Here is a 26,584-nt window from a genome sequence, read left to right on the forward strand (position 1 = left end):
CTACTCTGCACTGTGCACGCGCTGGTGCTGAATGAGCTTGGTGCTCTGGTGGAAGCGGCGGCCGCAGTCCTGGCAGGCGAAGGGCTTCTCGCGCCGGTGGGTGCGCAGGTGCTGTGTGAGCGTGGGCCGCTGGCGGAAGGCCTTGCCGCATTCGGGGCAGGCGTACGGCCGCTCGCCCGTGTGGATGCGCCGGTGCTGCGTGAGGTTGGCGTGCTGCCGGAAGCGCTGGCCGCACTCGGGGCAGGCGAAGGGCCGCTCGCCCGTGTGGATGCGCTGGTGCTCGCTGAGCCGGGAGACCTGCGTGAAGCCCAGGCCGCACTCGCGGCAGCGGTAGGGCTTCTCGCCCGTGTGCGTCCGCTGGTGGCGCGTGAGCTTCAGGCGCTGGCTGAAGCGCTGGCCGCACTCGGGGCAGGCAAAGGGCTTCTCGCCCGTGTGCACGCGCAGGTGCTGCGTGAGCGTGGGCCGCTGGCGGAAGGCCTTGCCGCACTCGGCGCAGGTGAAGGGCCGCTCGCCCGTGTGGATGCGCCGGTGCTGCGTGAGGTTGGAGCGCTGGCGGAAGCTCTGGCCGCACTCGGCGCACCGGAAGGGCCGCTCGCCGCTGTGCACGCGCCGGTGCTGCAGCAGCACCGCGCGGCGGCCGAAGCGCTCGCCGCACTCAGCGCAGCCGAAGCACTTGTCGCCCGTGTGCACCGCCTGGTGCTCCAGCAGCACGGCGCGCCGCGCGAAGCTCTGGCGGCACTCGCTGCACGGGAAGGGGCCGGGGGGCTCGGGCGCGCCGGGAGGGGCGGGGGGCGCGGCGCTGGGGCCCGGTGGGTCGCCGTGGATGCGCTGGTGCTGCAGCAGGTTGGAGCGCTGGCGGAAGCTCTGGCCGCACTCGGCGCAGCGGAAGGGCTGCTCGCCTGTGTGCACGCGCCGGTGCTCCTCCAGGCGCCCGCTGCGGACGAAGCCCTGGCCGCAGTCGGCGCACACGAAGGGCCGCTCCTCTGTGTGCGTGAGCTGGTGGCGCAGCAGGTGCGAGCTGCGGCTGAAGCTGCGGCCGCACTCGCCGCACACGAAGGGCCGCTCCCCGGTGTGGATCTTCTGGTGCCGCAGCAAGTTGCTGCGCTGGCTGAACACCTTCCCGCACGTGTCGCAGCGGCCCCCTCGCTCAGCTCCGGCCCCTGTGCAGGGGCGCCCCCGAGCCCGGCTGCGACCCCTGGGGGCACGCCAGCTCGCCACGGCCAGCCCGTGGCCCAGGCCCTGGCCGGCATCCTCCGTGGGGTCCAGCTCACCTCCCAGGTTGCTGGAGAGCGCTAGCGCGTGTGAATAGCCACCTTCGTGGGAGGCTGACCCTTGTCGGCCTGTGAGGCTGGCCACACCGAGGTCCCAGGGCAGGTGGACGTGGGGGCTCACGATGTCCGGGTCCACAGAGACGTTGTCCATCTGGGGTGTAAACCCTGCATGGCACAGGGGGATCCACTCATGCATGACAGAGAACCCGCTGGTGCCCAGAGACACGCCAGCCCTGGGGAAAGGGTGTGAAATGGAGCGACCTAAAACTGCCCAAGGAGGCAGACAGAAGTCACCTGGGCAGGGGCAGGGGTTCTGTCTGAGCAGGCTTCCGAAGGCGGTAAGGATGGGACAGACAGGTGGAATACTAAAAACTGGCGACGGGCTTTTCACCTGTGGCCTAAGTTTGCAAAACCGCCTTTCTGGAAGGGCTGTAGTGCAAAAGTGGCCCTTGCACTGGGCAGGTGGGTGATGTTGGTTCCCACAGATGCAGAGAAGTGGGTGGGTTTGAGGGAGGCTGGAAGTGGAGCGAACAGGTGGGAAATGCCGGCACCAGGACTTCTGTCTGCTGTGCCCTGCCTGTGATGACAGCGCGGCTCCCGAGGCGCTGCTGAGACCTTGTGCAGCCACTGGGGAGTCTGGCCCTGTCTGTAGGGAAGTGTGGACGTGGTGCCGTGGCATTTACAGGGCACAGGAGGCCCTGGGCCTGCCTGCGATTGGACAGGGCTAGGCGTCTGGCTCAAAGGAGCAGGTTCCAGCCAGGCTGTGAGCACTCCATCCTTAGATGCTGGAGGAGGGAGGAGATGCGAGCCTGGCACGGAGGAGGAGGGAATTACATCAGGGACACAGAGAGAGGGGCAGGGGCTTCAGGGATGACAAAACCTGTAAGCTGCCATGGAAAACGTAGATAAATTATACTGCGTCAAAGGAAATCAGTTGTGTTCAGCAAAAACCCTCAAGAGTCACATGATGAATGACAAACTGAGAAACCCTCCAGAGTCAAGGGTCTAATTAATCAAAGTAACAGCAGCAATCAGTCGACAGGAAAGGATGTGGACAGAAGACTAGAAAAGGAAGGGAAATGCCACTGATGCTTAAATTCCCTAAAGCGTGCTTAGTTCCCCCCATAAGAAAACTGCACATTAGGGCCATACTTGTCTGCTGCTCCACATCCTTACTCCAGAACCCAAGTGTCTGTGTGCACTGCTGGTGAGCACAGACAAGCTGGTGTCACCAAGTACATCAAACGATAAATTTCCCATAGGCTAATCCAACAATTCCACTTATAGGTACTTCACCAGTGTGTTCCTCCCTGTGTGAAATGACTGGTATAGGAGGGTTCTCAGTTTTCAATAAAAAGTAACTCAAAAGAGTGTCAGTGGGAGCCTGGATGGGTAAACAGGTGTGTCCTGGGGAGCTGTCCAAAGAGGAGGGCGCTCGCTGCCGTGTGTTCAAGTGGCAAGATGCACGAACAGTGTCAGGCGGGGAACAGGCTGAAGATTAAGCCTCCATGTGTGTTTTAAAGACGGCAGATGAGCATGCATCGACATTCGTGTTTGCTTTCCTGCACACAGAATCTTTCTGTAAGTCCACACAAAAGACCAGTGCTGCTGGCTGTTGGGCTGCAGGACCGTGTGACTCAGGCAGGGGAGGGGTGCTCCGCTGTATATGCCCTCGGGCCTTCTGAATTTTCTAACGTGAATGCTACCTATTCAGAATGTTCTCCTGATGAAAACACTGGCTGCACAGACGTTCTGTGGAGGGCAAGGGGAGCAGCCAGGACACCCAGTGGTGCGGAGCCCACGGTGGCTGAGGGAACCGGTATTTGAAGAGGGGGCTGTGGTTGTCTGTGGGCAAGTGCAGCCCAAGGAAAGACCGGGGCAGCAGAGAAAGGACCCGCTGAGGAGCCATAGGCGGGGCCGCCAGTGTGGCTGGAGAGAGCAGAGACTGTGCTGTGCTGGGAGAGGCAGGGCACTAGCTGCCCAGCAGGGCCCGCAGCTGAAAGTTGAGGCAGTGGAAGGGGTGGCTGCCAGACCCCCGCTCAGCTTCAGTATGCAGCACTGACAGAGCAAAAGAGAAGACCTTTCAAAATGCCTGGGGCAGCTCCAAAGCAAGAAAGGGCTGTCCAGCGCTTGGGCACTGTGCTCGCAAGTGCTAAGGCTGCAGAGACCAGGGGGCTGAGGCCAGGTTCCGCTGTGAAGCAGGGGGTTGAGGACTCGGCCTGGGTGAGTCCAGTCCACCCACAGGCCTTTGGTGTGTGAGCCTGCACGGGGATCTCTACTGAACGGCTGGGGGCCCAGGTGAGCCTTCCAGTTCAGAGTCACGATGGACTCCGTGGCAGCCTGTCACCCAGGATGGTGCTTAGTGCAGGGACAGACGAGGAGCTCCCTGAGCCGTGAAGGGCGGGCTGTTCGCAGTGCAACCAGCGGGAGCACTCACACCTCAGGAAACCAAGCTAGCTAACAAGTCCAGAAATAACGTCAGGTATGTCCAGGTTCTCAAAGGATGGGTCAGCATCCATGAAGAAAGAATGAGTTTGGGCCCTTTATTGATAAAAACAGCAAATGGGGACTTCTAGGTAATAATAGTATCTATTTAAATTGGTTTCATTGTGAAACAGCATTAAAAACCACCATAAAGGTTTTGTTTTCTTCAAGGTATAAAATCCACAAAGATGAAGAGGAAAGGAAACAAAGCAACCCCTGATATTTCTACTCTGGATGGCAGACCGAGCAAACAGGAACTGTGCAGCAGTGGGGAAAATGGAAAGAAATGAACCTATTTGATCTCAAAGGCTCAAAAAGTTCAGGGTTTGGAAGGACCAGGTCCCTCTGGCCAGGCAGGTAAAGGGGCAGGGACGCCAGGCGGGTGGGGGAAGCTGACTCAAGCTGAAGCTGGGCTACCTCAGGGGACAGCACTGGGCCCTCTCTGCACACAATTCTGAGGAAATGGAGGATGTGGGCACTGCAGTAGCTCTGATTTCTGGATCTCTTCTCCCATCCTGGCAAAAGGCTGGGTGGAGGGTGTGCACCAACACTGAGGAAGTCGAGGGGGTAAGCAAAGCCACCCAGGGGACTGAGATGCCAACCTGTCATTTAGCCAGGATGCAGGCAAGAGGCTAGACGTGCCTTCTTAGGACACTCAGAGGCAAGAACTGAAGATCCTCACAGCAAGGGCGCCCGCCTCCATACAGCCCAGCCAGGGTCCCCTGTGACCCCTTCAGTGGCATCCACGGTTGTTCCACCCACCCACTCATGTCACACAAGTGGGTCTCTATGGGGAGCAAACTCTTCATCTCTCCCAGCCGCCCTCTCTCACCTGCCAGAGAGATCAGAGAGCACCCTGGGAGAAAGGTTGAAGACAAGTCAGCATTTGTTGGGCTCCAAAATCACCATGGATGGACGCAGCTATGAAATTAACAGACACTTGCTCCTTGGAAGGAAAGTTATGACCAACCTAGACAGCGTATTAAAAAGCAGAGATACTACTTCGCTGACAAAGGTCCATATAGTCAAAGCTATGGTTTTTCCAGTAGTCATTTATGGATTTGAGAGTTGGAACATAAAGAAGGCTGAGCACTGAACAATTGATGCTTTTGAACTGTAGTGTTGGAGAAGACTCTTGGCGAGTCCCTGGGACTGTAAGGAGATCAAACCAGTTCATCCTAAAGGAAATCGGTCCTGAATATTCACTGGAAGGACTGATGCTGAAACTGAAGTTCCAATACTTCGGCCACCTGATGTGAAGAACTGACTCACTGGAAAAGACCCTGATACTGGGAAAGACTGAAGGTGGGAGGAGAAGGGGAGGACAGAGGATGAGATGGTTGGATGGCATCACTGACTGAATGGACATGAATTTGTGCAAACTCCAGGAGATAGTGAAGGACGGGAAAGCCTCGCGTGCTGCAGTCCATGGGGTTGAGAAGAGTCAGACACAACTTAGCGACTGAACAACAACAAATTATTATCCTCAGAGAAATAAGGAAAGATGTTACCACTGTAAGAACAGAAAGTGGCTTAAATAAGTATTCAGGGAAAGGAGACACTGGTGGGAACTGAAACTCTACTAGCAGATGTGAAAATCTCAAAATAAGAATCTGGAGGATACATGAAGAAATTTTCTGGAAGACAGAGTAGGAAAAAAGGGATGGGAAATTGCAGAGAACAGAACACTGGAGCATTTGTCCTCGAGCCCAGTAACCGAGTAACGGGCATTCTCGAAACGAGAGAACAGAACAGTGCAGGGGAGGGAACTCAAAGAACCAATTCAGGGCAGCTTCCCACAGTTGAGAAACTGAATTAAAGCTAGGCTCACCAACAGTGGCGATAAAAAACGTTTTGACCCAGTTTTACAGCAGTTAAGAAAAAAATGTTTGGAGACTGAGTCAATAAAAAGAGCTCTTCACCCAGCCAAAATTCAGTGTGATGTGGAGTGCTGGACGAATGTGATTTAGATACGTAACACCTCTCAGAACTTCACCTCCTGCTCCAGAGTTCACAGGGAGGTCCACCCGAACATGGGAGTGAACCCAGAAGTGCAGGGGCCCAGGGAGGGGGGGTGAAGAGGAGATGGGGCCTGGACGATGGTGGGCCACGGCAGGCATGTGACCGAGGTGGACTGAGCAAGGCGTCTGGCCTGAGAGCCTGGGTGGCTGGGTGGGACACTGCGCTGTCCCGCCCAGTCCCCACCTGTGTGAAGGTCCCTCCTGTCTGTCCACCCTGCTGACCTGCTGTCCAGTTGGTGGGACGCAGGCCTGGAACCTGGGGGCCATCCAGGATGCCAGGGCTGGGAGGGGGTGGGGAACATGAGTCCTGCTCTCAGGAGGGTTTACGGGGCTGGGAGGTTAGTGGAGGGCTTGGCTTCGGAGGGCAGGTGCTGAAGCAGGCTGAATACTGCAGGGGCCGCCCAGGCAATGCGGGTGCGTAGGTGATGCTGGAGGAAGGGGGCCCTGTGTTACTCACCTGGGGAGAAGATGCCCCCAGCTTCCTCCTGCCACAGGGCCCGGCAGTGCTGCCTCCAGGAGGAACCCTCAGGCCCAGACTCACTATGGGGGGAGGCCTGGTCCAGCACCACGCCATAGTCCTGAAACCACAGCGGTCACTGCTGGTCTGTGTGGCCAGGCCCACCCAGGAGGGACCCACCCGGCCCACACCCAGCCCCACCCGCTGAGGCTCCCAGAGCAGGGACTCACCTGGGCCTGGTCAGGGAGCAGAGTGAAAGGGGTCCCCTGCGGGCTGCTTAGAGGCCGAGGACACAGTGGCTCTGGAGAAGGAGGGTGTGGTCAGGAAGCTCCAGGGCGCCCCACCCTGCCGCCCTCCTCAGTGCTGTGCCAGGTGCTGGGATCCGGTGGGGTGGGACCTGGGGCTGGCGTGGCAGGGGGCTCTCGGGGTCACATAGGAACGTGGTGTGGGGGCGTGTCTGGCACCTGCCTGGGAGGTGGAGGAGAGAAGGACCCCCCCCCAACCCCCCCTCCAACGCTCCAGTCTGCTGTCTGGTCTGCAGCAGTTCGCTAATGCCCCCCCACCCCCACCTGCCGCAGATCTTCTCAGGGAGAGGACTCCTGTCTCCCGTACACGGAAACCCCAGGAGCTAGCGCCATGCTGACTGAGGACATGGAAGGAACCACAGCTGTGGCAGGCTTGGCCCACAGGGGAGAATGGCCACCACTGACTAGGGCGGGATGCGGGGGCCGCCGAAGCAGAGGGCACACCGCCTGCCCTTACCTGGCTCCTCGGTAACCTCGGACTCCTCTTTCACCGGCAGGCCCAGTGTTGATTGCTCCGTGGCCCCAGGGGGCATCTCCAGCCCCGGTTCTGGAGTCTCAGGTGTGGGCTGAGGGAGGGCCTGGAAGTCGGGGGGCTCCGTCCTCTCCGAGAGCACCTCCTGACCTTGCACCTGGACCGTGACCTAGGTAGGTGCCCCCCATCAGGAGCTCAGGTAGGGAGCTCCCTGGCCTCCACCCTCTTGGGATCCCAGGGGTCCTGACTCGGCCTCTGAGGACCCACGATCCCCAGGGACTGACATAGAGGGCAGGGACGCCCTGCAGTTGCTCTCCTCTGCCGACACCGACCCCCGCCCCATGCAGCCTGAGTCCTGACTCCAGCTGATGGAGGGCTGGAATTGGAACCGCGGCTGCCCTGGCACAGGCTCTGCTGCAGGTGACCCCTTCCAGACCGCGGGGGACTAGCGTCCTGCTGAGCAGGGCGCCCCCAGGATGAGGCAGAGACCCCAGGCCGCTGGCTGACTCACCCATCTGCGGGGCCCTCCTGGCTCCCGGCGGAAGCCCTCCACCAGGGCCGCGGCCTCCTCAGGGCTGCCTGGCTGTTGTCCCCGCACGCGGGCTTGGATCTCGAGGGGCAGCACGCCCAGGAACTGCTCCAGCACCAGCAGCTCCAGCATCTGCTCCTTGGAGTGCGCCTCGGGCCGCAGCCACTGGCGGCAGAGCTCCCGGAGCCGGGCCAGCGCCTCGCCAGGCCCCGCGGCCTCCTCATAGCGGAAGCGCCGGAAGCGCTGCCGTGCCGTCTCTGGGCTCAGATCCCAGGCGGCGAGTTCGCCCTCCTCAGAGTCCTCCAGCTTCACCGTGACAGGCCCCTCATCTTCTAGGGATGCGCGGCCCGGGGAGCCCAAAGCCGCTGGCCTCATCGGAAAGACCAGGCTGGGGCTCTTGAGGCCAGTGTCCACCCCCAGGGAGGAGCGCGCGGAGGCTGCTGCGATGGGGACAGCCGGCGTGCCGCTCAGGCCAGAGGCTGCCGCGTGGGGCCGGCCAGCCCTCGCTGAACCCCTCTAGCTGGGTGTGTGCAGTCTCTGGCCTGTTTCTCAGGCCCAGAAGGCACCTCCTCTGCCTGCTAAATCCCACCCGTCTACACGCACCGCCTGAGCCCTGCCCTCAGCCCTCTCCTGGCAAGAGAGACACCTACGACCCCCGCCGCTGGGCATCCGCACCACCGCCACCTCGCCCCCGCCAGAGCCGGCCCATCACTGCCATCCACTCTCCTGCGTGTTTCTCCGACTGTTGCCCCCCAGCGTGGTTTCACAGGGCAGCCCCCCTCCAGCGGCCCCAGCCCACACCTGTGCGAGGCCCACTGTAGGGCACATCACTCTGTCGCCATCCTCCTCCCATCCAGCCCCCTTTTCTGAGCCCCATTATCTCCTCGACCTCCTGACTCAGGTGGGGCTAGCGGGTGATGGCGTTTGAGAGAGGGGTGCCAGGGGCCCGAGACCGCTGGCCTTGGAGCCTGCGAGGAGAGCCGGAGATCCCGACCCAGCCTATTTGCCACGTAATCCTGCCTTGTCGCTGTGCCACTGTGAATCTCCGCCCCCCCCCGCCCCCGTCTGCAAACGGGGGCGACCCCCGCTACACTCGCGCTGCTCCTGCAGCTGGAGGTACGGCGCGAGCTTTGGGAAGAAACCGGCGTTTATTTCGATTTCGAGGCCGCCTGATCCCGTGAGTCTGACCTTGGCTCCTCAAGGCTCCAAGTCGGCCTGAAATCCCAGGGGAAGGCTGGGCCTCCGCGACCCTGCCGGCCCTGCGGAGCTTCCCGAACTATGTCGAATAGCAGCCGGGGCGGGCGGCGCTCGCCTCAGGGAGCCGGGGCAGATCCGGGTGCCGCCATGGCAATGGGGCGGGGACTCCAGGCTCTGTCGCCGTGGCAACCCGCAGTGATTGCCGCGCCGCGCGCGACAACCCAGGGCCAGCTCGCAGGGAGCGCCAGGCCCCTGCCCCGCGCCCCGCAGGGCTGCCGTCCGGGTCCCTGTCCAAACCTTCCGGGCCGAGGGGCCCCCGCCTTCGCCTCGGCGCTCAGCGGGCCGCACCGCGCTGCCGAGCATGCGCACTCGGCGGCCTCCCCTCCCGGCCAGACTATAGCCCCCAGAGTGCTCCGCGCAGCAGCGCGAGCGCCGCCCCGCGCGCCCGCCCCCCGCCTCAGTTTCCGCGCTCGCCTGTTTCCATCCTCGCCTCAGTTTCCACCCTCCTCCCGCCTGTCGAGCCACTCTCGGGGCCGTGTCTCCCCGCCCTCCGAGCCTCACTTCCAGGCGTCCCGGCACCCGCCGGCGCGAGCAAGCTTCTCAGGGGCAAATGCGCCCAGCACCGCCTTCCAGCAAGCTTCCCGAACTCTCTACCGGGCTTCTGGGAGTTAGGGCTCTGCACCAATCACGGCCCTCGCTAGGACGCCCTCAGCCCCCGTCTCCATGGCGACTCCCCGCAGAGACTGGGTCACCCCTTCCTCCGCGCTGGGGACCGCAAGCGAGCCTGCCATTTTCGCCTCCGCCCCCCGAGAGCCGGGCCCGAGCGGTGTGGTCGGTTGGCCTTCCGCGCGCTTGCGCGGCCCGTTGACGCTCTTTTGTTGTCACTGGCGGTAGGCGGGCCCCGGGCGTCTCCACGGTAACCGATGGGCTGAGCGGGCGGTTTCCAGGGCAACCCCGTGTACCGGCTGGTGTCTGAGAGGATGGGAGAGGTGGGGTGAGGGTAGAGATGCTGAGCGAGCGAGATAGCGAGGAGAGAGTGAAAGTAAGTGAACACATAGTGACAGAGACACAGGCAGGACAGACAGCGGAGAGGGCTTTCTACTCTCAGAGACCTAGATCAGAGAGTCAGGGCTGGTCAGACGTGTGTCAGAACAGTTAACAAGAGGGAGAGAAATCAGGGCCGGGATGGAGAGGAAACAAAAGGAGATTCGATTTACAGCGAGACGTGCAGATCGCGAGATTCAAGGGACAAACGAGGATCAGGAGTACAGAAGCAAGAGGAGAGACGTGGACAGAAATTGGAGATAGAGTGAAATGAGTCGAGAGTTTTCAAGGGCTCAGAGAACGGTGACAGCAAGAAGAGAGACAGACGGAGCAGGAGGGCCACTTGTTAAGGGAACTTACCCAAAACTTGCCAATAAGAGAAAACAGATGGCTGGGTTAGGGTTACCTAGCACCGTCTCTAGTAAGACTGCTTCAGATTGATTCCCTAAGCGAAGCAACTCTTGATCAGAGTTCAGATACTGTGACGTTAGATGCTAACTTGTAAAAGGTTGATAGGTTGATGCTAACTTGTAAAAGGTTGATAGGTTGTAAATGCTTTCTGTCCAGTAGAGAAGGGTACCCCAAGTTTTTTTTTTTTTAAACCACCCTGTAGGACACTAAGATGCCTGTGTGGGACACCGACAATCTGACTTTGAGCTATTATTTCAGTGTTCGTTTGTTGTTTCACCCTCTCTGTTGTTTCTTCTCTCTCACCTTCCCAGAACCACCTGTGTCATCCTGCTAGTTCCCACCGGAGGTAAATACCTCTTTGACACATGCTCACTGCGTTTGTTTTTAGCGGTTTCAAAAATTAAAATTTTGACAGTCTGAAAGCAACCATTTCTCCCCGAATGTGGAACAGATAGGAAGAAAGAGAAAACAGTGAAAGAGACCCAGGGAAGGAAGGTGGTACAAAGGATGATGGAAAGAAAGAGACCGGGTCCCAGCTCAGAGGCTCCAGTGGGCCTCTTGGTGAGCTGGGCCCCAACTCATCCTGCATAGGGAATGTGAGCCTCACCCAGGCCTGGGGATGACCCGCAGAGTGGCTGGTCCAGTCCGTGGAAGACTACTGGGAGTTACAACCAAAGCAATTCTGTGAGTACTGCAGGTGTTGGATAGTGGACAATAGGCCTAGTGTTTACTTTCTTGAAAGAGGAAAGAATCATAAAGAAAATGTGTCAAAGAGGATATGTGAGATTAAACAGGAAAGCCTGGAGAAGGGAAAGGAAGAAGAAAAAGCATCTAAGGAGTTTGGTGCAGTGGAGGTAGCTGCCCTGAAAGGATACTAACAGGATTTGAAAAGGTTTGGCTTAGAGTCAGAAATTTCAGAGCCAAGCATATTGTTAGTGACCAGTGCTGTTCCATTCATCTCCACATCAAAATCGGCAGGAAGACAAAAAAAGACCCTTAAAAGGGCAGATGGACAGAATGAGTTATCTCTGAGGGTTACCATTTCTATTATGATCTTATCACAAGAGGACCTCAGTGGGAAAAACCTGAAGGATTTCAAGGAGACTTAAAAAAGAAGCAGTGAAGACTGGGTAGAAGGATTAAGTGAAGATGGTTATACATATTATAACCATCAGGGGAATCCAGATGGGAAAATCCTGATGATTTCATTCCACACTCTGGTGATCTGTTATCTAGTAAAGTCAATTAAAAGTTACTTGCTACCCTGGAAGGGTCCAAATTATCAGATTCACATAGTTACTGATGGTGGAACAGGAAGCAAAAAAGGGAGGGGGGAAGGAAAGCTCTCTACAGCAATGTAAAAGCTAAAAATAAAGTGTAAGGAAGAAACTAAAAATAGTGATAAAAGTACTGAAACAGAAACAGAAAGGAAAAAAATACCTAAAGGAAGAGTTCATCAGGTCCAAATGAAGAAAAATCCAAAACTCATTAGGGGAAAAAAAAAAAAAAAAAATATATATATATATATATATATATATCAGTGGATCAGTGGTAAATAATCTACCTGCCAGTGCAGAAGACTGGGTTCTATTCCTGGTCTGGGAAGATCCTGTATGCTACAGAGCAGCTAAGCCAATGCACCGCAACTATAGAGCCTGTGCTCCAGAGCCCGGGAACTCTACTGAAGCCCACAGCCCTGGAGTCCACGCTCCACAACAGAAGTCACTTCAGTGAGAAGCCCACGAACTGCAACTATAAAGTAGGCTCCGCTCTCTGCAACTAGAGAAAAGCCTGCGCAGCACTGAAGGCCCAGCACAACCCAAATAAATACAATAAAAAAAAAATCAAACCCATATAGAGAATGGGAAGAAATTAAACAAGATGTTGAGTCCCATGAGGAGGTAGATTTGGAACTTCAAAGCGCTGAAAATGATATGTATCAACTTCGGAAGTTGATGTTGGTGGGGAACCCAAAGTGGTGTCCTGAAGTTTGTGGAAACTCATGTCCACTGAGTCAGTGATGCCATCTAACCATCTCATCCTCTGTCGCCCCTTTCTCCTGCTCTCATTCTTACCCAGCCTCAGGGTCATTTCCAGTGAGTCGGCTTTTTGCATCCGGTGGTCAAAGTATTGGAGCTTCGGCTTCTGGATGAATCCTTTAGGGTTGATTTCCTTTAGAATTGACTGGTTTGATCTCCTTGCAGTCCTAGGGACTCTCAAAAATCTGTTACTGAAAGAATGTTTGGTGGGTCCTTCTCCTTGCCACTCAAAAGCCAATAAACAGGCCAGCTTGGTAGAAGGGAACATTTGCTTCGTATCAGATGCTGGCAACTGGGGGTGGAAGGTGTCAGACATCTGTCCAAAGGTGGACTCCCACCCCTACCCTCACCCCCAACAAGCAGGGGGCAAGAGCTTTTATAGACAGAAGAGGGGGTGGCTACATGCAGAAATCAAACAGTCATCTCTAACAGTCATCTTCAAGTTGGTCATCAGTGGTCTGACCAACATGATCTTGGTTGTTTTAGGTATAGTTAATCTTCAGTTCTAGGGTCCATTTGTTCCCATTTCTTTACAGCCAGTTCTTGGAACTGTGGCAGCTCATGTCATGGGTGTCGTCTGGTCATCATGTAGTTCTCCCACCTGGTGTTTCGGTATCTATAAGACAGCTCACAGGATATGGCTCCGAATATTATGTATAGCCCTTGAGAAGGAACGAAAAGTCCTTGACTATGCTTAATGACAACATTATTATTATTTAATCTCCTTTGTTTTGTTTTAGCATTTCTCTCTTCTCTGATTAAACTTATTCTTGGACTAAAGTTTTCCACAGGAAAAAAAAAGCAAGCACAGGACTTGGTGGTGGTGGTGGTGGTGGTGGCGGCGGCGGCGGTGGCGGTGGTGGGGCAAGGACCATATAATCCTGCTCCGTTTCAAGTCTTCTCCCACACCAGAATTCGAAAGTATCAATTCTTCGGCACTCAGCCTTCTTTATAGTCCTACTTTCACATCCATACATGAATACTGGAAAAAGCATAGCTTTGACTATATGGATCTTTGTCGAATTTTAAACAGGCTTTTCACTCTCCTCTTTCACTTTCATCAAGAGGCTCTTTAGTTCTTCTTTGCTTTCTGCCATTACAGTAGTATCATTGGCATATCTGAGGTTATTGATATTTCTCCAGGCAATCTTGATTCCAACTTGTGATTTATCCAGCCTGGCATTTCACAGGTCACTAGCATACATATAAGAAAATTACAGCTTATTAAAAATTTCGTGAAAGAGGAATAAAAAGAAAAGAAAGTGACGGAAAGCAGGCGGCAGAAAAGACAGGAGAAGGAAATTAATAGGCAAGAAAGCCACCCTTGGACAGACATGGCTTTGAGCTTCCCAGCTCGGACTCAGCGCTGGGCGGGCTCCTCATAGAACTACATTTCCCGGCAGGCCCTGGGCGACCGGGTACAGCAGCCGGCGCGCCCTGCGGGAGGGAACCACGCGGCCCGCTCCAATCCTGGTCGTCGCCCGGCAACCTCCGCCTCCGCCGCTAAAGATGAAGGCTGGGCTCGGCCGCCTCTGGAAAGCGGCGAATGAGGCCGGAGATGAGGAGTCTCTGCAGCCCCGCCGGCCCAGCTGAGGCAGCCGGCCCATGTCGCCGTCCGGAGGTGAGGGCGGTCGGCCGCGCGGAAGCCGGGGCTCCGTGAGAAGGGGCCGAGGCGCCCATACACTCGGTTCTCGTGGGGAAAGGAACGGACGCGCGGGTAAGGGGCCAATGGGAGTCTTCGCCGGCCCCGCCGCTTTCTGGGAAATGTAGTCTCGCGCCTCCCTCCACGGCGGGCTTGGGGACTTTGCAGAGGGCGAGGGAGAGAATGTGTGCAGGCGAAGGCATCGATATGGAGAGAGAGGGACGGGCGCGTGACTTGTTCGGAATTCGGGGCCTTTTTCTGGAAGCCTTCCCCATGCCTACGCTTCTGTACCGCAGGGGCAGCCCATGGGTCCCTGGAGGTACTCTTCGTGGGTGCCACAGACACTCCCCAAAACACACAGACCTGTCAGGCGCCTGTCCTTGTTTTTCACACGTTTTCCTTCAAAAAACTTTTACTGTTTTGACCAGGTGCTACTTTCACATGGTTTGAAATGCAAAAGGGACAAAGTGAGAAGTCGGCTTCCCTTCAGGGTGCTTCATTTGACAAGTTAGCACAAGACCATAGAATGCCTCCGGAGTGCCAGGCTCTTCCGCTGGGGACTCGGCGAGTACTCTGTAGGTACAGCTCCTGCCCCGAGGCAGTGTGTGATGGATGCACGGTAAAGGTGGGGAGGGCTTCTCTGATCAGGTTACATTTGAGCAAAGACCTGCAGAAGAGGGAATAAGCCATGCCTATTAGAGGGAAGGGCGCCCTGCTGTGTGCCAAAGAGACACAGTAGCAAAGGCCCTGGGCTGGGGGTGCCCTTAGCCTGCCCTAAGGATGTGGTCAGGAGTAAGCAAAGGAGAGAAGGAGGCTCAGAGGCCCTTGACAAAGCTGGTGATGACTGTGGCTTTGACTCCGGGTGGGAGGCCTGGGAGGACCCTGAGCACACGGGCCATTGGTTTTTTGGTGGGGAGGGCAGCACTTCGCAACTTGTGGGGATCCTAGTTCTCAAGCCAAGGATCAAACCTGTGCCCCCTGAAGTGGAAGCGTGGAGTTTTAGCCACTGGACCGCCAGGGAATTCCCCCCGACTTGCGTGGAGAAGTTGGCTGCTGTGTGGAGAACCAGCTTCTCTGTCCCCAGGTGCTCCACAGTGGTGGCCTGATTTAAGGAAGTCCCCTCCTGTGTTAGCTTCCCGTCATGGCTGTACCGTATCACTACAGAATTAGTGGTTTCAAACGACACAAGTTTATCATGTTAAGACTTTGGAGCTCTGAAATCTGCAGCGGGCCTCCTGGGCTAACATCAGGGTATTGGCAGGGCTGGTTCCTTCTGAAGCTTTAAGTTTCAGTGGTCACATTGCCTTTTCTTTTTTTCCTCACATTGTCTTCTGAGTGAGTGAAATTTTTTGTGTCCTCTTACACGGATCCCTGATTACGTGTAGGGCCCATTTGGATGACCCACGATAATCTCTGCCTCTCAAGATTCTTATCTTAATCATACCTGTCCCTTTTGCCGTGAAAGGTCATTTACTCGTTGTTTCCTGAGATTAGAATGTGGATGTGTTTAGGAGGCATTATTCAGTCTCTCACACCAAGTGAGAAGCATGGAAATGCTCCTGCTCATCAGTGTCTGGGTGGTGGATCAGGATTTCTAGACTCCCTTTGCATTCCCTTATGGTTTCAAGAGTTTTGCTGGGGGAAGAGCAAAGTCTCCTGACAGATTTGTTTTTTTTTTTTTTTTTGATGTGTTCAGCCTCTTCATTTATTTTTTAATTGCAGGATAAATACAATATTGTGATGGCTTTTGCTAAACAGCAACATGAATTGGCCATAGGTGTACGTATGTTCCCTCCTTCTTGAGCGCCCTCCCCATCACATCCCTCCACCGGCTCTGGGTCCCGTGTGTCTGCATCAAACTCCCACTGGCTGTCCATTTTAGATATGGTCATGTGCATACGTTAGCGCTATTCTCTTAAATCATCGCGCTCTCTCCGTCCTCCACTGTGTCCAAAAGTCTGTTCTTTATGTCTGTGTCACCTTTGCTGCCCTCCAGCAGACCTTTTTGATCTCATAAACGAAAACTAAGTGAAATGCTCCTCTGGTTGCAAAGAATGCTCAGAAGTGTGTTTGCAGTTTGCTTAGCATTAGGGAGAGAAGGGACTGGACCTGCCTCCGAGGCAGTAGTCCGCAGGGCTGCGGGCTCTAGGTCATAGCACGGGAGGGCCAGGCGGTGGTCTAGGCTCTCTCAGACTCACAGTTAATTCCCCTGTGTTCCCCTCTTCAGGCAGAGATGGCGTGGCAGGAGAGGCCCAGGGGCCACTGTGGCACGGCGCTGGGTACCGCCGACGGGCAGAGGGAAGAGAGCGTGTTGAGATGCATGGCTCGGGGCAGCAGCCTGAAGCCCCCCCAGCCGCAGGGCTTGGGGAAGGCGCCCCTCGGGATTGGCCTCCGCCATAGTGCCAAGCGGGACCGGAAGTCCATCACCCTGCACGTGAAGCTGGAGGTACTTCGGCGCTTTGAGGAGGGGGAGAAGCTGACGCAGATTGCCCGGGCCCTGGGGCTGGCCACCTCCACGGTCGCCTCCATCCGTGTCAACAAGGACAGGATCCGGGCCAGCTCTCAGGCAGCCACGCCCGTCTGTGCCACGCAGCTCACGCGTTGCCGGGGTGCACTGATGGGCCGCATGGAGCGCCTGCTGAGTCTGTGGATCGAGGAGCAGAAGCGGCAGAACCTGCCGGTCAGCACGCTGCTCATCCAGGACCAGGCACGCCGGCTCTTCACCCAGCTGCAGCACGAGCAGGGTGGCGGCGGGCGGGCCGAGACCTTTGGGGCCAGCAACGGCTGGTTTGCCCGGTTCAAGGTGCGCCACAACGTGCTGCTGACGCACGAGCCCGCTGTGGCCGATGCCCAGGCTGCCGCGCGCTACCCGGCAGTGCTGCGCGCCATCCTGGAGGAGGGCTGCTACTCACCGCGGCAGGTCTTCAACGTGGACGAGACGGGCCTATTCTGGAAGCGGCTGCCTGAGCGCGTGCTTCTGGCGTTGGAGGGGACGGCTGGGCCCGGGCCCAAGGCCTCTAAGGACCACCTGACCCTGCTGCTCGGTGGCAATGCGGCTGGTGACTTCAAGCTGAAGCCCCTGCTGGTGTACCCCTCGGAGAACCCGCGTGCCCTCAGGGGCTGCTCCAAGGCCAGCTTGCCTGTGGTCTGGCGCTCCAACCGCAACGACTGGTTGACGCCTGTCATCTTCCAGGAGTGGTTTACTAGCTGCTTCTGCCCTGCTGTGGAAAACTACTGTGCCAGCCATGGCCTCCCGCACCGTGCCCTGCTGCTGCTGGACAGCGCGCCCTGCCACCCTGCCCACTTGGGTGGCCTGTCGGCCCACGTGCGGGTCGAGTTCCTGCCCAAGAACACGTCCACCCTGATCCAGCCCATGAATCAGGGTGTCATCACTGCCTTCAAGGCCCAGTATCTGCACCGCACACTCAGCCAGCTGGCCCAGGAGACGGGTGGTGCAGACCGGCCCTCTGTGTGGGAGTTCTGGCGCAGCTACACTGTCATGACTGCTGTGGACAACATCGCTGAGGCCTGGGCGGAGCTGCAGCCTGCCGCCATGAACAGTGCCTGGAGGAAGCTCTGGCCCGAGTGTGTGCTGGCTGGTGCTCCCGAGCCCAGTGCCATGCCCCAGCTCCCCCGCAGCATCGAGGCACTAGCCAGCCACGCCGGTATGGGCGACGTGGCTAAGGCCGATGTTAGCCATCTGCTGCAGGCCCGCGGGGAGCCCACGCCCACCTCCCCGGGCATGGGCGGTGGGTACGTCTGTGGCCCTGGGCTGCCCTGCCAGGGTGGGAAGGGCCTGGCCTCTAGAAGACCGGAATCGGAGGCCACAGAGGGTGCGGAGGCTGAGGACGCAGTTGTGGTTGCCCTGCGCCCTGAGCACCTGGCCCGGGCCCTTTCCCACTTTGCTGCTGGCCTGCAAGTCCTCTCAGAGAACGATCCCAACCGGGAGCGCAGCCTGCGGGTGGCCCGGGCTGTCCATTGTGCCCTTGCCCGCCTCCGGGAGCTGCTCCGGGAAAGGAGGCGACAGGCTCGGGCTCCTGCGGGGCCTCCAGAGGCCCCATGACGGTGGCAACAAAAACGATGTCAGGAAGCCTGCACTCAGCCCAGGTGGGGCCCACAGAGGGTGGGCGAGTGGCCACGGCACAGACTCTGAAGGACAGACCTCTTTAAATGACCTGTGTGATTTGAGGCTTGGGCCTGAGTGCAGATGCGCTTTGTCTGATGAGTTTTGTTTCTGGAGGGTAGACCCTGCCACGTCTCACTCATGGTTTTCATACCTCATGCACAGCCAACTTTGTACAGTGGCCACAGAGCGCCAGGCTTGAGGGCAGTGTTTTCTGATTGGCAGATGAGCTGCGGGACCCAGGAGTGCCCATCCATGTAAGAGACACACCCTATAGAACAGCAGTTGCCAAGCACAGCCCACCAGAGCAAGCTTCCTTGTGGTGAGGGGCCATGGTTGAGACGAGCCTCTCCTGTTTGCCAGCCCTGACTGTCCATGCCCCATTGTGGCTTCCCACCGGTTCGGGATGGGGGTTTCCTACTCTCCTGGCCCTCCTTCCATGCCATCGTCACCCCTTTGGGCTTCCATGACGTGTGTTGTCTGAGCCTCCACTGTGCCAGAGCCTGTGAGCATGTGTGGCTTTTGACACCAGGCACCATTCGTTGCCTTGGAGATGTTTTCTTCCCTGGGTTTCTGTGCCGTGGTCATCTTGGCTTCCCTCTAGCCTCTGAGGCTGAAACTTTTGTCACTCTGATGGCCTCCCAGATCTAGAGCTCTTTGAAAAATCTCAGTCATTCCTGTGGGTTCAGTGGCCTCAACATTCAGCTTGTTCTTCTGTCCCCTTGTTGTTTTCTGTCTCTGTTGCGTCTGACTCTTTGCAACCCCATGGGCTGCAGCATGCCAGGCTTCTGTGTCCGTCATCTCCTGGTGCTGTGCGTGCTAAGTCACTTCAGTCATGTCTGACTCTTTGCCACCCTATGGATTATAGCCCACCGGCCTCCTCTGTCCATGGGATTCTCCAGGCAAGAATACTGGAGTGGGTTGCCATGCCTTTATCTCCCAGAGTCTGCTCAAAGTCATGTCCGTTGAGTCGGTGATGCCATCCAACCATCTCATCCTCTGTCACCCCTCTTTCTCCTTTTGCCTCAGTCTTTCCCAGTATCAGTCTTTTTCAAGTGAGTTGGCTCTTTGCATCAGATGGCCAAAGTATTGGAGCTTCGGCTTCAGCATCGGTCCTTCCAATGAATGTTCAGGGTTGATTTCCTTTAGGATTGACTGGTTTGATCTCTTTGCAGTCCCAGGGACTCTCAAGAGTCTGCTGCAGCACCACAATTTGAAAGCATCAATTCTTGGGCACTCAGCCTTCTTTATGGCCCAACTCTCACATCTACATGACTACCACTGAAAAGATGATAGCTTTGACTAGATGGACATACGGACCTTTATCAGCAAAGTGATGTCTGATGCACACTGGGGTATCCGCCTGAATATGCAGACATACCGTGTGGCTTGTCAACAAAGTCTTCAAGGAAGGCATTCTTGTACCCCAGATAGATGAGCCCCAGGTGGTGAGACAGGGCTGTCTGGCGTCCTTTGAACACAGGTATCTGCATGTGCCTGTGTGGGTGCACATGCATGCTCACACACACCTACACGTACACACATGCCCACATGCACACGCTGATACACCAGGAGTGAAGTTGAGAGAGAGCATTCGTGTCACTCAGCTAGCACTTGCAGTGGTGGGCATGCTGTCAACACAAAAGCAGTCTGAGCCACGGCAGGGGTCCAGCCTTCCAGGGAGAAAGGTCAGATGTGGCCCCTGGCCTGCTTTCCTGGCAAGAGCAGCAAAAGGGATGGCTAGAAGAGAAGGCGCTTTGCTGAGGAGCCTGGTGACTGACTATATTAATAAATTACACAAATTATGGGCATTTGTAACATGCTGGGTGTGGGGAGACCAGGATGGGAGAGATTGGTTTCAGAGCTGCCACTCCAAAGGCGGTTACGTTCTGTGTGACAATGGCTATGACGGGCGACCTGTGAGGGACCCAAATCCAGCGGGGGCCAGAGGAGAGGACTGATAGGGAAGGCTTTCTGGGAGGTGGTGCCCAGCTTTTGGAAGCCGGTCATTTCAAAATGCCAGGCATCAGACAGGGACCTGTTGAGGCGGCCCAGCATGGTGTGGCTGGTAAACGCCTGTGGACGGGCAGGCAGGAACAGCCCCGGTGGAGCCAGAGTGTGGCCCAGCAGCCGGAAGAGACAGGTGACCCAGTGGGAGGAGATGCCACATCCTAACGGAGAGAGGGGTAGAGACGCAGGTGAGGTGGTGAGGCAGGCCATGGTGGAGAGGCCGCGCGCGCCTGGACCCATCGGCTCCTTTCCTTAGAACTAGAGACAGGACCGGACCTCAGCCAAAGCGCAGTGGAGCACCGGTCTCAGGGCCCTGAAGAACTCCATTCCTCAGCTGCCGCCTGGGAAACGCAGTATCCGCAGCAGGGCTGGGCGGGTCTTGTGACAAGCCAAGGACTACATTTCCCAGCGGGCCTCAGAGGCGGAGCGGGGCTCGCGCCAATTCCACTTCCCGGCGCGGGAGGTTGGCACAGAGCGGCAGAAGCGTCGGGTTACCCCCACTCACCTCCGCTGGCTCGCGTGCAGGGTCGTGGGGAGGTGGCTGGGGGCGAGGGGCGGGGTGGGAACAAGGCTCCGGAGATAGTCCGTGGGGCAGCCAGGAAACTCCTGGTCCTGGGACCCCAGGGTGTTTGGTCGTCGTTTCTGCACGGCGGCGTTGTTCCACGCCAGGCGGCGTGGCTCCCGAGGGCAGTGAGTCCGCGGGAGCCAGCAGGCGCGTGGGGAAAAGCCCGGGGCAGGGTGTGCAGCTGGCCAGAGGGCGCGGGACAAGAGGGCGGAGGAGCATCACCTGCTCTGAGTGCCTCAGCGATTTCCTCGGATCGGCGGCGCGGGCGCTGCTGGGAAATGGAGTCCGGTGGGACTGGGCCTGTCCCGGAAGCGAGTCGCGGCCCGGATGTGATCCGCGAGGAGCTGGACTCTCGCCGCGCCTCACGGTCAGTTCTTGTGCATCTGCGGTGGTCGCTTCCTTGGCGGAGTTTCTTTGCCTCCGGCAGGCGCCTCCCAGTTCTATGGACACACTCGGTCAGCTTTTCCGCCCAGCTCGCCCTAAACGCGCCTCTCCTGAGAAGTCTTCCTGGATTTCTGCAGCTCAGGTCACCTCCCTGCTCCCGCTGCACCTGCGCGCGTGCCCCCCTGAGGTGATAGTGCAGGCGGGTCGGGGCAGGGTACTCGGGGGTCAGAACCCGGGTGTTTGGGCGCTGCTGGGCTGAGCGGCCTGGTTCGGGGGAGCCCTGACAAACCTTGCTGGAGCCATGCATTGGCACGGAAAGTGATCTGTGTTCTTAAGTTACAGTGGTAGCAAATGACCGGTGGAAAGAAAGAAATTCAGATGCTTTGCAGACGCTGCAAAAGGAAAAGCAGATGTCTTCTTCCAATTCCTTTTCCCAGAGTTGCCAGCTGAGGAGTTGCTGGTTTTCAGGATCTTTTGGTGAACACAAAGCAGTAGCTCCTGTTTGCTGTTTGGAAATTTTACGCTTAAACAGGACCGGGCCCCAGAGGAGCCTGAGGTGCAGGAAGGAAGGCCCTCAGGGTGGGCGCCTGCCCTTGCTCTGCCTGTGTGGCTGCTCTCCCTGGCCCCGGCTGCCGTCGTGGGCTTCTCCCTTAGGTCACTGCAGGCTGCGTCCTGCACTTGCGCACTGGGTCCCTGGGCTGGGACCCTCCCTGGTCACTGGGCCTCCACTAGTTCCCACTGACACCTCTGCCTGGCTGCTGACTGGGTTTCTGTCACTGAGACACTGGACATGTCCACGCTCCCCACCCCCCCGCCCCCGCCCCAGGAGCAGCCCTCCTCCTTGGCTCAGTCTGGCCCGAACTCCTGAAGGCTTTCCTCCAGGACCCTCTCCCTCACTGTCCTAACCAGGTTCCCAGTGCAAGGTGTCCTCCACCAGCTTCCCAGGTGGCCGGGTTTGGGGACGCTCTCCCTCACGGCAAGTGGCCTTGCAGGGTGCAAGTGGGTGGAGGGGTGTGGGTGGTCCACAGCCCTGATTGGGGGTGTGTGTGTCCCAGGAAGACAGAGCGTGTGGCTGCGTGAAGACGGGGAGGCCAGCTTCCCCACACCTCACCATGGCAGCTGACCCGGCACCCTTCGGTCAGGAGGAGCTGGTGATCATCAAGGTGGAGGAGGATGAGGACATCCCGTGGGATCCGGAACCGTTCTCCAAGCCTCAGCCCCACAGCCCGCTGCCTGCTCTCGGTTGGGACCCCCGGCTGTGCTTCCGCAGCTTCCGCTATGAGGAGGCCCCAGGGCCCCGCGAGGCGCTGGCCCAGCTCCGGGAGCTCTGCCGCCAGTGGCTGCGGCCCGAGGTGCACTCCAAGGAGCAGATGCTGGAGCTGCTGGTGCTGGAGCAGTTCCTGGGAGTGTTGCCCCCCGACACCCGGGTCTGGGTGGAGTCCCACTGCCCCGAGAGCGGTGAGGAGGCTGTGGCGCTCGTGGAGGACCTTGCTCAGATGTTTCAGGAGACTGGTGAGCCCCAGGGACCGGGCTTAGGGCAGGGGAATGTGCAGGGGGACCCAGCCCATGACCGTTGGTCCTGAGTGCCTGCTCACTGTGCCCCGGCCCTCTGTGTCCTCACTGCTGGGAAGAAGACTCAAGCCATGACCTATTTGAAGACTTTCCTAGCCTGTGAGCCTCCCAGAGGTGCGAGCCTGCAGTTGGCATGGCATTTCCCCCTCTGAGGGTACTCTGGGCCTTCTTTCTCTTTTTCTTCCTGGCAGATTCATTGAGTGCATGGCATGTGCCAGCCCTGTGGGTCCAGTGGGGAAGGGAGAGAGCAGGGTCCTTGGCCTGGTGGAGCCCAGTCTGGTTTGAGAGTTGGATGATGAGACCCTCCAGTCACAAGTAGGGTGTCGTCCTTTCTCTGAGGGGAGTGGAGAAAGCCTGGCCGAGGGTAGCTTTGCGGTTCGTGCTGTATGATGTCTTCACCTTGGTCTGGGTGTGCACTTAAACACCTGAGGAGGTGGCAGCCACGCAGCAGGCAGGAGAGATGGCTGGTGACAGGCGTCGGTTCCCCGTGGCCTCTGTGTACTCGTTCACTCACAGAGTCTGTGCAGCTCCTTTGCCTGCTTGGCCGCTTGTATCAAGGGGTGGAAACCGTAGCACTTTAACAAACAAACAAAAACCCATCTTTAGTAAGCTGTAACACATGTCAAAAAATCGTCCAGGTCATGGGTTTTAGTATATTCACGAGGTTGCACAGTCACCACCCGTGTCTAACACCATGGTGTAATCGCCTTCAGATGAACTCTGTGCCCAGCAGCAGTCACTCCCCGTCCCGCCCTCTCCCAGTGCCTCGGCAGCCGCTAGCCTGCTCGGTGTCTCTGTGTACTTTCTTACTCTGGCTGTCTTAGTAAATGGAGCCATACAGTGTGTGGCTTAGAGGATGAGCTTCTTTCATGAGTGTGATGTTTTCAGTGTTCATGGTTTTTCATGTCTGTATCCCACTCGTTTTTATGCCTTGTCATATCCAATTGTATGGTTATAGCACATTCTGTTTATTTAACTGTTAATGGATGTTTGGGTTGTTGGTACCTTTTGGCTGTTATGATTAATGCTCATATGAACTTATGTATACTTTGTTTGTGCAGACAGATGTTTTCATTCAGGGTCCCCAGGACCACCCTTTAGGCTTAGTGATTTGCTAGGAGCTGCAGGAATCGACAAGACTGTTATAGTCTTGGTTGTTATTTATTACAGTGAAAGGATGCAGATTAAAGTCAGCAATGGGAACAGGTGCCCAGTCTGTGAGACACCAGGCATGACATTCCAGAGTCCTGTCCTGTGGGAGCTGTGTGAGTCGTGCTCAGCTCCCCTGGCAGAGATGTGCAGCAGCATGCCTGGGGTGCTGTCCCCCGGGGGGCTTGCCTGATGTTACCAGGCAGAATCTTCCAAGGGCTTTGAGGTCCCCTACTGGGAGCAGATCAAGGGCCAAACTTTTGCTGGGAGTGTGCATGTCTTGGACAGCTCAGGCCTGCTGACACAGCTTTCTACCGACTACCCAGCTGCAGCTGAAGGAAGCATCTGATGACTGTTTCCTTGGCGTTTCAGTGACTTGGCTTTTAAAGGCCTTGGGTGAGCTCCTGAGGTCGCACGTGTGTGGGTCAGAAAGGGCTGCCACCCTCTGTGAGTCCGAGGGCAGCGAGGTCTCATCCAACTCTGAGTCCCCGGCCAGTGTCCAGCCGCACGTTGACCTCTGGGTGTCCGACCCCTGTGCCCACGGGGTGGGGCTGCAGACACTAACGCTCCGCTTCCCCCTCAGCCCTGGTCCAGGCCCCTCCTGAGGACCAACAGCCTGGAGACCTCGCAGAGCCAGCCAAGCCCTTCTCGGATGGAGCTCAGGTGAGCTGTGAGTCCTCCACAGTCAGAGATGCCATATCCTGCTGAACTCTTCCCCCCCCGCCACCCTTCTTCACCCCAGCCCTGGAAAGGTCACCGTAAGCAGCTGTGCCCAGCACCCCCTCACCCCTCTGCCCCCAGTCCCTCACCCTTGGGCTGGGCCCTGCCTGGCACCCTGGTCCAGGCTCACACCATCATATACAGAGTTCAGTAAGTCCCTTATATATGAATTTGCTGGTTGCAAACTTTTAAAGATGTGAACGTGTGTTTGCATGTCCAGTCACATAAGTTAGTTCATGTGTCTGAGGTACATTGTCACATGTGTGCAGTCTCTACATGGGGTTGTGTGTTTGTGTACTTCACAGTACAGTAGTACAGTATCTTTATTTCAAGCCCAGGATGTCTGGAAGCAAGCGTAAGAGCAGCGGTGATGTAGCTGGTACTGCTAAGAAGCGCCACGCGATAACGATGGAAACAAAAGTGAAGATAATCGAGAGAGTGGAGCGAGGTGAAAAGATGACAGACGTTGCTCGTTCGTTTAACTTGAACCGTTCAACCATCGGCACGATCATCAAGAACAAGGACAAGATCCTGGAACACGTGAAGTCTGCTGTGTCGATGATGTCGACGATCATATCCAAGCGGCGTGGGAAAGCGATGGAGGAGATGGAGAGACTTCTCAGCATGTGGTTGCAGGACCAGCATCAGCGTCGAGCCCCGCTCAACATAATGCTGATTCAAGAGAAAGCTAAGAGCCTGTATGAAGACCTGAAGAAGAAATACGGCGAAGAATCAGATGGTCCGTCTTTTAATGCCAGCTGTGGCTGGTTTTATCGGTTCAAGGCCAGAGCCAATCTTCACAACGTAAAAGTAAGTGATGAGACAACGAGTGCAGATATGGCTGCTGCCCGGGAATTTCCTGACATCCTTCGAGAAATTATTGTTGAAGGGGCATATTTACCGGAGCAGGTTTTTAACGTGGATGAGACAGGACTGTACTGGAAGAGGATGCCAGACCGAAGTTACATCAGTAAGGAGGAAAAGTTGATGCCAGGTTATAAAGCAGCAAAGGACAGGCTCACTCTACTGTTTGGTGGCAATGCTTCTGGCGATATGAAGCTGAAGCCTCTCTTGGTTTACCATTCAGAGAGCCCAAAAGCCCTTAGAAATATAGCCAAGGGCTCTCTTCCTGTTGTGTGGAAGAGTAACCCCAAAGCCTGGGTTACACAGGCCGTTTTCCAGGACTGGTTTTTCCACCACTTTATCCCGGAGGCAGAGATATACTGCTTGGAGAAGGGCGTCCCGTTCAACATCCTGCTGCTGCTTGACAGTGCTCCAGGCCACCCCCCGCTCATGGACGGTTTTCATCCCAACGTCAAAGTAGTGCGCCTCCCACCGGATACTGCGCCCTTTATCCAGCCCATGGACCAGGGGGTTATATCAACTTTCAAGAAATATTATTTACGCCACACTTTTCGTCAGGCGGTAAAGGCGAGTGACGAGTCAGGAACAACCTTGCGACAATTTTGGAAGGACTATAACATCTACAAGGCCATAAAAAACATTGATTTTGCTTGGCGTGAGGTTACAGCCGGCACCATGAATGGTGTATGGAAGAACCTTTGCCCGCAGTTTGTTCATGATTTTCGAGAATTCGAGAAGGTGGATGAGGAGTCCAGAGAGGTCGTCAGCAACTTAGTGACCCTCAGTGAGAAGCTGGAGCTGGATCTGCAGGAGGGTGACTTCATTGAACTCCTTGCTGTGCAACACGAGGAGCTCACAAATGAAGACCTGATGGAGCTTGAGGCCCAGAGAAAGGACGAAGAGAGACAGGAGGAGGAAGAACGGAGTGAAGAGCTGAAGAGATTCACGATGCAGGACATGGCCAGGGGGTTCTCTCTGTTTGAGGAGGCACTGTTTGTTTTCGAGGCCCAGGACCCGAATGTAGAACGGTACACGAAGGTTGAGACAGCCGTTCAGAACGCAATCCAGTGCTACCGTGTCGTCTACGATGAGAAGAAAAGAGCCGCTGCCCAGACATCCCTGGATCAGCTTTTAAAGAGGGAGATGGAATTGAATCCAGCAAGGAGCCAGAACCTGTGCCTCGCCGTCAGGCCTGGTGACATCACAGTCCACCTGCCGTCTCCTGTTGCTGACGGTCCTTCTCTCTGCCAGCTCCCCCTCTTCGCCCAGCTCCACCAGTAACTTCTTGCCTGTCCACTCCATGCCAGTCCCTCTAATCAGGTGGT

At 56.8% G+C, this 26,584-nt stretch overlaps 3 protein-coding genes and 1 pseudogene across 3 annotated transcripts; 3 read left to right on the forward strand and 1 right to left on the reverse strand.

Annotated features, from left to right (window-relative positions):
* MZF1 (myeloid zinc finger 1) lies at positions 1–8,208 on the reverse strand. Its single transcript, XM_068992873.1, has 5 exons — positions 7,522–8,208; positions 6,996–7,179; positions 6,464–6,534; positions 6,234–6,354; positions 1–1,436 (listed from the first exon to the last, which is right to left on the reverse strand). The coding sequence occupies exons 1-5, from the start codon at positions 7,912–7,914 to the stop codon at positions 1–3; spliced, it is 2,205 nt and encodes a 734-aa protein (XP_068848974.1). The 5' UTR covers positions 7,915–8,208.
* Positions 8,209–9,459: 1,251 nt separating this feature from the next.
* LOC138097002 (WW domain-binding protein 4 pseudogene) lies at positions 9,460–11,683 on the forward strand (annotated as a pseudogene).
* A 2,152-nt stretch (positions 11,684–13,835) lies between these two features.
* LOC138097003 (tigger transposable element-derived protein 1-like) lies at positions 13,836–17,935 on the forward strand. The gene is made up of 2 exons (XM_068993212.1): positions 13,836–13,886; positions 16,100–17,935. The coding sequence occupies exons 1-2, from the start codon at positions 13,836–13,838 to the stop codon at positions 17,933–17,935; spliced, it is 1,887 nt and encodes a 628-aa protein (XP_068849313.1).
* Positions 17,936–20,573: 2,638 nt separating this feature from the next.
* LOC138096064 (tigger transposable element-derived protein 1-like) lies at positions 20,574–26,584 on the forward strand. The gene is made up of 4 exons (XM_068992146.1): positions 20,574–20,937; positions 22,010–22,466; positions 24,259–24,338; positions 24,714–26,584. Exons 2-4 carry the CDS (start codon positions 22,067–22,069, stop codon positions 26,538–26,540), a joined length of 2,307 nt encoding a protein of 768 aa, XP_068848247.1. The 5' UTR covers positions 20,574–20,937; positions 22,010–22,066; the 3' UTR covers positions 26,541–26,584.

This window comes from Capricornis sumatraensis, chromosome 20, assembly GCF_032405125.1.
Source record: "Capricornis sumatraensis isolate serow.1 chromosome 20, serow.2, whole genome shotgun sequence".
NCBI classification, from domain to species: domain Eukaryota; kingdom Metazoa; phylum Chordata; class Mammalia; order Artiodactyla; family Bovidae; genus Capricornis; species Capricornis sumatraensis.